Raw genomic sequence first — 13,166 nt, 5'->3', positions numbered from 1 at the left:
CATTAGCTGTCATCTCCCGTTCTTGTCTGCACAACTCCATGTGTCTTTACTCAGATGAGGTAGTCGTCCCATTAAAGACAGTGACATGATCAAAACCAGAAGACTCTCAAGACTGCAGGCTGTAAGAAAAACAGTCTAGGACTTCTCCCAAAGAGTTTTCCATGAGCCAGCCCCCCTACCAGCACCCTGTCGTCTGCCTGTTATTTAGGCAAATGGTTTGGAAAGTATTCCTGGATTCCTCTGTATGTCAGAGCTCATGCACTGATACCGTGCAAATGTTTCCCTTTGCTCCGAATGTGATGCGAACGAACGGTACTAGGACTTTGCCCCCCAGTGCAGCAGAATGCCAAAACACAGTTTAACCAGGTTTGCAAGAATGGTGTTATTGGGAGAGCTGCTGCTTTTGGCTGTTTACAGAGAGAGTGAGAGGGAGAGAGAGAGATGGAGAAAGAGGTCATGTGTGCAGCTGTGTTCATTCTAGCATGTGAAATAAGATAACATTGTGGGCAGCGTCACCGTAAAATACTCTGATAGCATGGCGGACTCAATGGACATGAACAAATAAGCATTTATCACATCAAGGAAGTGTTTGATGAAGAATATTGTAATTTAACTGGGTCAGTGTTTTTGCGCAGTAATCGAAGCAGAAAATTCGAAATGCTGGGCAATAAAATGCAGTCTAAACTGAGACCAGAGCGTCTAACAGTAGGAGTGATGCCTTCCCTTCGAGGGGTGAGTTTGTGGACGCATAGGTTGGCTGGCACCGTGAAGCCCGCGGGACTAAAATAACCGGGCTCACGGACCTGTCAGAGGCCAGTCACAGCCGACCCAAAATTACTCAGTCTCCACTATAAGACTGTCCTCAACACCAGACGAGCCAATTTAGGAGACAGAGAACTGCTGGCTCTGCACTTAATTTAAATATCCATGCTGCTAAAGAAGCCGTCCATTACATCGGGGCACTCTGAGCGAGAAGCCAGATGTGTTATGTGCTGATATCTGGCTTTAACTTACTGATATCAGTTTCAGAAGAACAGATGAAAAGCCTGTGCCCAACTTTCACATCTCTGAGTGACAAATGCATCTACTGTATGTGGGTTGCTGTATTTTGTGTGTTCAAAACAGCCTCTGCTAAATCTATCAATCCCTACGGGAAAGGGACTACAATATCGTTAAAGTGGCCGTGGCAGGTTCATTTGGGTCCCTCGAGTCCCAAAGGGTCATTCGGTCAGACAGGTTGGGAGTGTGGCTACACACACACAGACACACACATGCAACTACACACTTTCAGTTCTTTTAGGACAGAAACACACTTGCATGTTCCTGCATTACTGCGGCATTATCAAACTTCAGTATTAAGGATGCATGATTATATTATTATTATTTACTGCTGTGGCCTATATTAGATATTTATTGACTTATATTGGATACTTTTGCCATCAACTAGTGCTGACTTAAATTCATATAGTAGATTATTAATTATAAATAATAAATATGAATATTTTATCAATACTAATTGAGCTATCCTTTTATGTCTAGACTCTAGAGTATACATACAGTAGTCTAACCTAATCTCTCCCTCTCTCCCTGGTTCTTCTCTGTCATTCCTTTCTGAAGCCTGCTTTCTCTTTTGTGGGATTGCAGGATGAGATGCAGGTCTTGTTGTGACAAATGTTTAGGGGACCGTATCAGAGAACACCCGGAGCACTCAGCAGAAAGCTTACTTCGCTAGTCACTCTGAAGGGAGAGCTGAGACAAAAAGAGCAAGAGCTCAAATCAGTCTGATTTGAAACATTTGAGAACCAAACAATTCATACACCCCACCCCCAAACACAGACAAAAGCACAAAGCCAGGATGACAGGTTTATGCAGGGTTTACACAAGAGCTGTTTCAAAGGTCTAGGCATCATCTGGGCTGCAAAGCTCTCTATGTTCTACAGTAAGTGATGGCACTAGCATATGTTGGGCATGGATGGATCAGTGGCTGGACATGGACAAAGGCTTTGATTGAACTAAAATTGTATATAAAACAAAGGGAAGAAAAAAGTGGGGTATAAACTAAAAGTAGCTCGGTCCTCATCGTGCTGGGGGATGTGAGGGTTGGGCTGGGCAAAATAGGGGTCCATCCAATCCAGGAGATCATCCTAGTACCCGCCTGGTGTTGTTGCACCATACCTGAATCTAGAGGACACCTGCGGCCTGCAGGGAGGACAGCAGATGTGTGCGACTGGATGACAGTCCTCTTGGCCAAATGTTTATTACATTATAGATTTAAATTAAAGATCTTCTGAAAATGGATTTAGCTAGCGGTAGTGTGTTTATATTCATTTTAATATTTAGTTTCCCTCACTTGTTTGTGAGCTGTAATTATAAAGCAATTTTGTACGTTTTTTTTTTTTTTTTTTTAGATGTATAGCTTTGGCTGATTGAATAAAATAATATATTGGTCGACGTCTATTGACAATGCACCTGATTTGAGAAGGACAATAAAGGAAAGAGGCGTCTGTACAGTACCTGTCAGGTGAATATATATATTTTCAAGTCATTTTCCACGATTCAGACTACTGTATCACTATTTATGTCAGTGGCGTCCCCTCTGAAATATATTAGACTGTAAACATCCTGTGAGAGTTCTTTCCACTGTAAATCCTGTCACTCCCTTCATGCTCCCTCACTCCCTCCAAGCTCTCCTTCCAACATCCACCCCCCCCCCCCCCCCCCCCCTACATTTTTATCTTGCCACCAACTTTCATTCTCACAGAAACTCTCTGTGACTCTCTTTTGCTCTCTTGTAATTTATCTGAGAGAGAGAGAGAGAGAGAGAAAAAAACAACCTGTTTGGCTCATTGCCTCTTTCTCGGCTTCTCTTTGTCTCCTCTTCTCAATTTCACTTCTCCCCTCCTGGGTCTCTTTCTCTCTCTCTTTCACTCTCTGTGTGCTTTTGCTCGAGGCAGCGAGAGAGAGTTCAGCCTCATTTCTCACACATTGGCTCATTTCCGCTAGGCCTTCGCTTGGCAGCGCACCAACACCAACAGGTGACCCAGGAGCAGGGGAGAAACAGGAAGTGGGCTGCGTGTGGTGGAGACAGTTCACTGGAGGGGTTGTCTGGCTCCGCCCCCCCCCAGGCCCAGCCCATGCCAATCAGCAAAGCAGGGGACATACAGCTCTTATTACCTTAGAAGGGAAGGCGAGCGAGGACAATGTAATGTAATTAGGTGCTCCTCTCTGTCTCTACCTATAGGAGAAATGGAACAAAACGACTAGTACGCTCTCTCGCTTTCAAACACAGCGTGTCCTCACACTTACGTGGCTCTCTGCTCTTCTCCAACAGTTCAGTGAGCTCATTGGTTGATATCATGTACAAATCCTCTCAATGAGAGCCAGCTTTACAGTCTGAAATCGGGCCCACCGTCTGGAATGGCAATAATTCATTTTCCCACAGCAATCAGAACAGACAGCGTGTTAATACTGTGCAGTTTTATGCATCTGATCCTGTAATATTGTGATTTGGAAGTATGTAAAAACATTCTCTTGGATTTTACTAACAGCAAACTAACAGGCAACAAATGTCACATCTCTATAAGAATTATGGCTGGTTTTGTAAGAAAAAAAAAAGGCATGTTTTTTGGCCTCTGAACAGTTGTCTTGTACCATCAAAATGCAGCTAGCCTACAGCGCCATCTAGTGATACATTTTGAGTAGAACATTAGCAATAAGTAAAAAAAATTTTTTTTAAATGTGTACAGTACCAGTCAAAAGTTTGGAAACACTACTATTTTTAATGCTTTTGAAAGAAGTCTCTTAAGCTCATCAAGCCTGCAGTTAAAAAAAAAAAAAAAAAAAAAAAAAACAGTAATATTATGAAATATTATTACAATTTAAAATAATGGTTCTCTTTTTTAATATACTTTAAAATGTAATTTATTTTTGTGATGCAAAGCTGAATTTTCATCACCAAGTACTCCAGTCTTTGGTGTCTTATGATCCTTCAGAAATCATTCTAATATGCTGATTTATGATCAATGTTGGAAACAGTTGTGCTGCTTAATATTTTTTTATAACCTGAGATACTTTTTTCAGGATTATTTGATGAATAAAAAGTTAAAAAGAACTGTATTTATTTAGAATAGAAATCTTTTGTAACAATATACACTACCGTTCAAAAGTTTGGGAACAATAACTATTTTTTTTAAAAGAAATTAGTACTTTAATTCAACAAGAATGCGTTAAATTGATAAAAGGTGATGGTAACGATTTATATTGTTAGAAATGTTTTTATTTTGAATAAATGCTGTTTTTATGAATAAATGCTGTTAACGTTTTACTCATCAATGAATCCTGAAAAAAGTATTCCAAAAAAATATATTAAACAGCACAACTGTTTCCATCATTGATAATAACTGAGTATCAAATCATCATATTAGAATGATTTCTGAAGGATCATAAGACACCAAAGACTGGAGTACTTGCTGATGAAAATTCAGCTTTGCATCACAAAAATAAATTACATTTTAAAGTATATTAAAAAAGAGAACCATTATTTTAAATTGTAATAATATTTCATAATATTACTGTTTTTTTTTTTTTTTTTTTTTTTTTAACTGCAGGCTTGATGAGCATAAGAGACTTCTTGCAAAAGCATTAAAAATAGTAGTGTTTCCAAACTTTTGACTGGTACTGTATGTATATGTATGTGTGTATGTGTATGTGTGTGTATGTGTATGTGTATGTGTATGTGTATATGTATATGTATATGTATATGTATGTGTATGTGTATGTATGTGTAAGTGTGTGTAAGTGTGTATGTGTATGTATATGTGTATGTATATCTGTATGTATGTGTGTGTGTGTGTGTATGTATGTATATATATGTATGTATATATATATATATATATATATATATATATATATATATGTATGTATGTATATATATATAATATATATATATATATATGTGGCATGTAGACATGATTAAGACAATCTGCTGAAGTTCAAACTGAGCATCAGAAAGTGGAAGAAAGTGGCATGTTTGTCGGTGACAGGCAGGCTGGTCTGAGTATTTCATATACTGCTTGATCTACTGGGGTTTTCTCACACAACCATCTCTAGGGTTTACAGAGAATGATCTGAAAAAGAGAAAATTTCCAGTGAGCGACAGTTCTGTGGGCAAAAATGCCTTGTTGATACCAGAGGTCAGGAATGAAGAACAGGAAACTGAGGCTACAGTTCACACTGGCTCATCGAAATTGCACAATAGAAGATTGGAAGAACGTTGCCTGGTCTGAGGAGTCTCGATTTCTGCTGCGACGTTCAGGTGGTTGGGTCAGAATTTGGAGTAAACAACATAAAAGCATGGATCCATCCTGCCTTGTATTAATGATTCAGGCTGGTGCTGGTGGTGTAATGGTGTGGAGGGTATTTTCTTGGCACACTTTGGGGCCCTTAGTACCAACTGAGAATCATTTAAACACTGCAGCCTACCTGAGTATCGTTGCTGACCATGTCCATCCCTTTATGATCACAGTAAAAATCTTCTGATGATTACTTCCAGTAGTATAATGCAGCATGTCACAGTTCAGATCATCTCAAACTGGTTTCTTGAACATGACAATGAGTTCACTAAATAGAGCACTTTTGGGTTGTGGTGGAACAGGAGATTCACATCATGGAAGTGCAGCCAACAAATCTGCAGCAACTTTGTGATGCTATCGTGTCAATATGAACCAAAATCTCTGAGAAATGTTTCTAGCACCTTTTTGAATCTATGCCATGAAGAATTAAAGCAGATTTGAAGGCAAAAGGGATCCAAACCTGTACTAGCAAGGTGTACTCAATAAAGTGACCAGTGAGTGTGTGTGTATACTGTGTATATGTATGTATAATATATATGTATTTATGTATTATTCAAATGTTCTTTTAAAGAAATGAATACTTATATTCAGCAATAACACATCAAATTGAGCAATGGTGACAGTAAAGACATTTATAATGTTACGAAATATGTGTATTTCAAATACATTTTATGAAAGTTTCAAAGGAACATTCTGCTTCCAACATTTCTGATGATAATGTTTATTGACCAGTAAAATATTTCTGAAGAAAAACCTGACAGAAGACTGGAGTATTGGCTTTTCCATCAAAGGAATAAATTATATTTTAAAATATATTAAAGTAGAAAAACGATTTTAAATTGTAATATTAGTTCACAATATTATTGATCAAATAAATGCAGCCTTGGCAAGCATAAGAGACTTATTTCAAAAGCATAAAAACATTATTAGTGACCCTAGCTTGTGAGGAAAAGTCAGTAGAAAGATGTTTCTTGCCATTATTTACTTTTATTGTATTACATTAAAGGGATACTCCACTTTTTTCGGAAATATGCTCATTTTACAACTCCCCCAGAGGTAAACAGTTGAGTTTTACCGTTTTAGAATCCATTCAGCCGATCTCCGGGTCTGACGGTACCACTTTTAGCATAGCTTAGCATAGATCATTGATTCTGATGAGTCCAGTAGCATTTATTTCAAAATGACCAAAGAGTTTCAATATTTTTCCTATTTAAAACTTGACTCTTCTGTAGTTAAACCGTGTACTAAGATCGACGGAAAATGAAAAGTTGCGATTTTCTAAGCCTATATGACTAGGAACTACTCTCATTCCGGCGTAATAATCAAGGAACTGTGCGGCTGTACCATGAGTGCAGCAGGCGTAATGATATGACGCAGCGCCTGAAAATAGGTCTAATAGGTTAGACAAACTTAGTCCCGGTCACGTTGGAAGAAGTTACCGAGCTGGGGACTATTTTCAGGCGCTGCGTCATATCATTACGCCTGCTGCACTCATGGTACAGCCACACAGTTCCTTGATTATTACGCCGGAATGAGAGTAGTTCCTAGCCATATAGGCTTAGAAAATCGCAACTTTTCATTTTCTGTCGATCTTAGTACACGGTTTAACTACAGAAGAGTCAAGTTTTAAATAGGAAAAATATTGAAACTCTTTGGTCATTTTGAAAGAAATGCTACTGGACTCATCAGATTCAATGATCTATGCTAAGCTATGCTAAAAGTGGTACCGTCAGACCCGGAGTTCGGCTGAATGGATTCTAAAACGGTAAAACTCAACTGTTTAACTCTGGGGGAGTTGTAAAATGAGCATATTTCCGAAAAAAGTGGAGTATCCCTTTAAGATGGCAAACTAACATTCACAGCTGAGGTGAAATATGATTACATTTGCTTTGACGCATAGATTCACCACACTGCGAGCGCTGCTGCTGAAAATTAGTGCTAGAAACACTTTATCATAATAAAGATAACATGTAATACTGACACATGCAAACATGGTCCATGTCTAAGTACTACTGCTTTAAAATCATGTCACCACATGGTGGCAGCAAATTAGCTTGTGTACATGCTGCTGTGTTAAGGATTTTGTTTAGGATGCTGAACAAGTTAGTCAGTTGGCAATTTCCTGCAACACTGTAATGTTTAATTCAGTGTGATTAAAATATCTTTCTCTCTGCCTCAGTTCCATGTCACCATTCAGTATTGAGAGCATTCGACGGCCACAGCCACCTGAATCTCCAGACTCCAAGAAAAGACGCATCCACAGGTGTGACTTTGCAGGCTGTAATAAGGTTTATACTAAGAGCTCCCATTTAAAGGCACACCGGAGGACACACACAGGTAAGTGAGCACAAAAAATGCTGTCCATACACATAGTTTCACTACCAATTTATTTGATTTTGGGGGATTCTAGTTAACCAGTCGTGATTGGTTCAGATTTTACGAATTGCATCTGTGTCTCTTTTTGCTTAAGTGTGATCCATTATCTCCACCAGGTGAGAAGCCATACAAGTGCACCTGGGACGGCTGCACATGGAAGTTCGCTCGCTCGGACGAGTTGACACGGCATTACCGTAAACACACAGGGGTCAAACCCTTTAAGTGTGGGGACTGCGACCGAAGCTTTTCCCGCTCAGACCATCTGGCCCTGCATCGTCGCAGACACATGCTGGTCTGAATCCACACACACACACGGGAGAGCTGGATCTCCCCCAATAGTGTTCAGCTGGGCTGGATACAAAAATGGCCATCCCTGCCCCTGAGAAAGAAAGAAAGAGAGAGAGAGAGAGAGAGAGAGAGAGAGAGAGAGAGGAGTACAATGCTTTCCTCACATTTGCAGAGCTAAACAGGGTCCATTCAGGGAAGGGAGGAGGCTCATCTACAGGCCTGAAACATTTGGAGTCCAGGATGTTGATTGTCTCATGTGTGTTCAAAGGAATATTTCACTCGGACAAACAGATTTTTCCATTCTGAATCATCCTTGTGTTCTGTTTAAACATGGCTGCTTCTCGGTCGACATCTACAATGTGAAGAAACGCAGAGTGGAAGGGCTTTACGTGTTGTTCAGGCAGACGCAAAGGGGAGTTTGACCGGGAATTGTATGCTTGCACAATTTTTTACATTTACATTATTGCGGAACATCAAGAGCCAGACACATCTGTGAAGGATCATGCAGTTCTTCTGATGACGGAGACTTTGGGCCAGTGATTCTGGAGGTTTCAGAGGTTGCCATTTACAGGTTAACATACCAGCGAATGAGATTACGCAACAAAAACAACTTATGTTTTGGGTCATTATATCTTCTGTTCCCCACAACTGTTGATTTTAAACTGAAATTGATTCAATTTGATAAACAGACAAAACATGCTTGGGCTTCTGCAGCCTACCATCCACATTTGTCTTAATTTCATCACACTAACTCACTAATTAGAGTAAATCTGGATAATGAGGGTCTACTCAGACTGGTAACTCGAGGTAGAAGAGCAATATACCCATTCTGAGCTGGTCTGGCTCTTACACTTATAAAGTACGTACATATCTATCTATCTATCTATCTATCTATCTATCTATCTATCTATCTATCTATCTATCTATCTATCTATCAGTATGTACAGTACGTACTTACATCAGGTGGCGTTGAAACACGGACAAAACTTTGGATTTCTACCAGTGCCGCTTTGTTTTCTATAATTCCTATACCTCTTTTATTTATAGCTGCCACATTTTGGAGGTGAAGTCGCTTTGTAGAATATGCAGAGGAATCCTCTGTTTTCTTTTCCTTTTGTGAGATTGCTTTTGGACTATGAAGCCTAGATGTAATTTATGGTCAGTACAGCAGCATTGATAGGCTTTGTCCTTTACTTTGTATTTACTGAAGTACTGTGTTAATGCTTCAGTTAAAGTCTTTGCATACATCAGTGCATCCATTTTTTTAATTATTTTAAAAACACTTCAAGTAGTTAATGCATTGGGTAACATTGAACTAACAATGTGCACTACTTTTCAAAAGTTTGGTGTCTATAATAATTTTTTGTTTTTGAAAGAAGTCTCTTATGTTCACCAAGGCTGCAATTAATATATCAAGTATACAGTAAAACAATAATAATGAAAATTAATATTACAATTTGAGATAACCGTATTTTATTTTAATATATCACGTATTTATATATATAATATAAAATTTAATTTATTCCTGTGGTGACAAAGCTGAATTTTCAGCATCATTTGAATATGCTTTCTGCCCAAGAAACATTTTTTTATTATTAATAATAATATTGAAAACAGTTGTGCTGCTTAATATTTTTCTGGAAGCTGTGATAAAAATAAAAATAATTCAGGATTCTTTGAGGAATAGAAAGTTCAAAGGAACCGCATTTATTTGAAATAATAATAATTTGACATTATTACTGTTTTTATTGTCACTTTTGATCAATTTAATACATCCTTGCTGAGTAAAGGTGTTAATTCAAATAAAAATCTTACTGACCCCAAACTTTTGAAAGGAAGTGTGCAGTACAACAGTATTTAAAGCATTTATAAATCTAGGTAAATGGTCAATTATAACTATACTTTTTTTCTGTTCATGATATATACAATTCATGTTTGTTAATAGAGTAGGCTACTGTTAGTTTAAACAGCTTCAAATGTAGGCTATTAGTTTATGTAAAAATTACCATTAACCCAGATTAATAAGTGCTGTTGTTCAGTTTATTTTATGGTTAGTTCATAATATCTTATGTATTAACTAATATTAATGAATTGAACCTTATTATAAAATGTTACCAATGTTTTTCACACATAGCTTTTCATCACACCGTTTGGACAATCCCCAAAGTGACCAGTAGAGGGCGGCCAGTGAGCTAAATTTCTCTGCAATGCTGTTTTAAAAAAGGGTATCTATCTATCTATCTATCTATCTATCTATCTATCTATCTATCTATCTATCTATCTATCTATCTATCTATCTATCTTAAAGGCATTTCTTAACTTATAAATATATAGACACACACACTACAATAACCTAGATACTCAAAAGAAGCAATATGCCACACTTGTATGAATACAAGTAATTTAATTTAACATATACTGTACCCAGATAAATCCACTGTACGTTCCCCATGATCGAGTTCACGTTAAGGTATACGTTTTCACTAAACTGTCTAAGTTCTGTTTCTGAAAGGACATCTGTAATAAGCAGTCAAAGACTTCTGCCCCTTTGATCCATATGCACTTTCAAGTGGCTATACAGGAAGCCATGTGATCGCTTTTCAAATGATTAGATATTGCGAAAGGCCACTTGACTGCATGCACAGACAGATCAGGTGATCAAACACACTGACTAAATCTACAATCAATCACACAGTTGCTGGTGCATGTAGGAACTTTTCGTCACCAACAAAAGAAAACTGAAGTGCTGTGAAAGGAAACATGTCAAGAAACATTCTTGTCAGTTAGAGACGACCAATCAATTTCTAGCATTTTTTTTGTTTGTTCGTTCATTCTGAAGTATTATCATCCACCATGTTTTATGTCCCTCACTATGTATTTGTGTACACACGTGTGTGTTCTGTTGTTTATGGGCTTGAACATAACATGAGCACCTTGTTTTTATGAAGTAAGGAAGTAATTATTTTAAGGTAGATGTGACATTAATCACCAATGTATCTTATCATATTCTGTATTTTGAAGCGTGTCTGTAATGTGGGGCACTTCATCAGCATATGACTATTTTCTGTACAAAAAAAAAAATACTTTTAAAGATGTTGTAATATATGTGACAGTGAAAAGATATTGCTCCGTTTTACAGGCTGTAAATACCTATCAAAATAGGGCTTTTTTAAAATACAAGGGATTATCTTTATACGTAATATGCAGATTTTTCAGAGACATTCATTTAGCTGATCTACAGTATGTGTGAGAACAATAAAGGCTTGTCATCTTAAAGAGATAGATCAGCCAAAACTGAAAAAATCTGTCATCATTTACCCACCCTCATGTTGACCGAAACCAGTATGACTTTCTTCTGGAACATAAAAGAAGATATTTTGAAGGTTTTTGAAAGAAATATATATAAGACAGAAATTCATACAGGTATATGCATGTATAGAAAATCATACAGGTTTGAAGTGACGTGTGGGTGAGTAAATTATGTCCGAATTTTCACATTTGGGTGACCTATCCTTATAAACGCACATGTAGGACCGGTTCGACCCTGCTCTGCGCTGGCCGAGTGAAACCGGTTGCAGTTGCATGTAGTTTTTATAAATAAAAAAAAATTCAAATGAAATGTTCATTACAGTATTCAGGCGGTGCTGCCTCATTTTTAGCAACTATTTCAATGTTTTTATACTGACTCTTAAAATGTGAATGAAGTAAAAACAACCCAATGAAAACAGTGTATCCAGCACAGTATGCAAGAGGCATGAGCAACAAATATAGTGATCAATATTCTACTGGAAAGATTTCAGAAAAATAAAGGGTTGTTTTACTCAATTCTGCATTACTTTCCCTCTCCTTTGACATTCTTATGTTTTTTGTGGCATAATTTTGCAAAGGCAAACAGGGTCAAAGTTATGCAATAATGACGAGTGCCTAGTATTATTAAGATCCTCACGTACATGAAGTCACGGTTTCCCTGGTTTAATCACCCAGACATGTTCTTTTAAAATGCACTGAGCCTTATGAACCATTTTGAAGCTGTAAATATCCAGGTTGGTGTTTGTTGAACATTCTTTATGTGTCTCCTATGGAAGCTGCATAAGATTTATACGGTTATACTCACCTACGGAAGGACACATTTGCTTAATTAACAGGACTCCGGTTTACCTCTGACTTCATAAAGTCGCGTGAACTTCTGATGCGCCCCCAGTTATGGAAATCGAGGAAATATTCTGAATGTTAAGACACTGGTGGTACGGTGTAATAATTCCTCCGTGAGCAGCATTTCCCCCCTTCAGTCTCTGTAAAATATTACCTTTGTTTATGTATTTGCTTTACTTTCTTTGGAATCAAGTATTTACTCAATGGCCTTTGTTTCTTGTTTTGCTGATATTCTGTAATTATCTTTCTTGTATTTATGTATAGTGTGTGTATTTGTAAATATATTCAGAGCTTTTTGGTTTTGGTTTTATTGTAAAGTTGTGATATTTTCCCCAGCTGATCTTCAAAGGGATTCCCTTCCCATTGGAGGATGTCACGTCCCGTTCGTTTCGGAGGTTAAAAGTGTTTCAGCTTTATTTTGCTTCTCCAGAAGTTGTCTAAATATTCTGTGCTTTTTGCTATTCTCTGTATTTTCTTTCTTTTCCAGAAGATTGAGCTGTGAATTGAAATTGAGGTTATACATTATACTTGTTTGATAATCTAATTGGAGGCATGGAAGTTAATAAACTTGCATTTTGTATGGAACATAACATCTTGTATTTACATTTACTTCACGTTAACATTTCAAAACTGTTAATAGAATAAAGATGTTCAGTCCTAAAACCTGAAAAATTAGCATTTTTGTCCCATAAATTCCCATGAGAATTTTTTATGTATTTTTATAGCATTTGAATTATAGTAATGTAACATTAAGCAAGTTGCTAACAAGTACTAAAGCTATTTATAATAAAAAAAAACATTGAAATTCCTAAGGGAAAATAGCCCATCCGCCGCAAGGTTGTGCGTGCTGTGGCTTCACAAATGCTTTGCTGCATACCTCGGTTGTAACGAGTGGTTATTTCAGTCAAAGTTGCTCTTCTATCAGCTTGAATCAGTCGGCCCATTCTCCTCAGACCTCTAGCATCAACAAGGCATTTTCGCCCACAGGACTGCCGCATA

General features: G+C 37.5%; 1 protein-coding gene across 3 annotated transcripts in view; it reads left to right on the top strand.

The window, feature by feature from the left end:
• klf12b (Kruppel like factor 12b) overlaps positions 1-12,839 on the top strand; it is a 46,327-nt gene extending 33,488 nt beyond the window's left edge. For all 3 annotated transcript variants that reach the window (XM_084421481.1, XM_084421482.1, XM_084421480.1), the window contains exons 5-6: positions 7,531-7,688; positions 7,844-12,839. In XM_084421481.1, coding sequence (XP_084277607.1) covers positions 7,531-7,688; positions 7,844-8,025 — 340 coding nt within the window. In that variant the 3' untranslated portion in view covers positions 8,026-12,839. The remainder of the gene's footprint in view (positions 1-7,530; positions 7,689-7,843) is intronic.
• The last annotated feature ends 327 nt before the right edge of the window (positions 12,840-13,166 follow it).

Source organism: Rutilus rutilus, assembly GCF_951802725.1.
Source record: "Rutilus rutilus genome assembly, chromosome: 10".
In the NCBI taxonomy this organism is placed as follows: Eukaryota; Metazoa; Chordata; class Actinopteri; order Cypriniformes; family Leuciscidae; genus Rutilus; species Rutilus rutilus.
The sequence above is the reverse complement of the archived record's forward strand: the minus strand, read 5'-3'. Positions and strand labels throughout refer to the sequence as shown.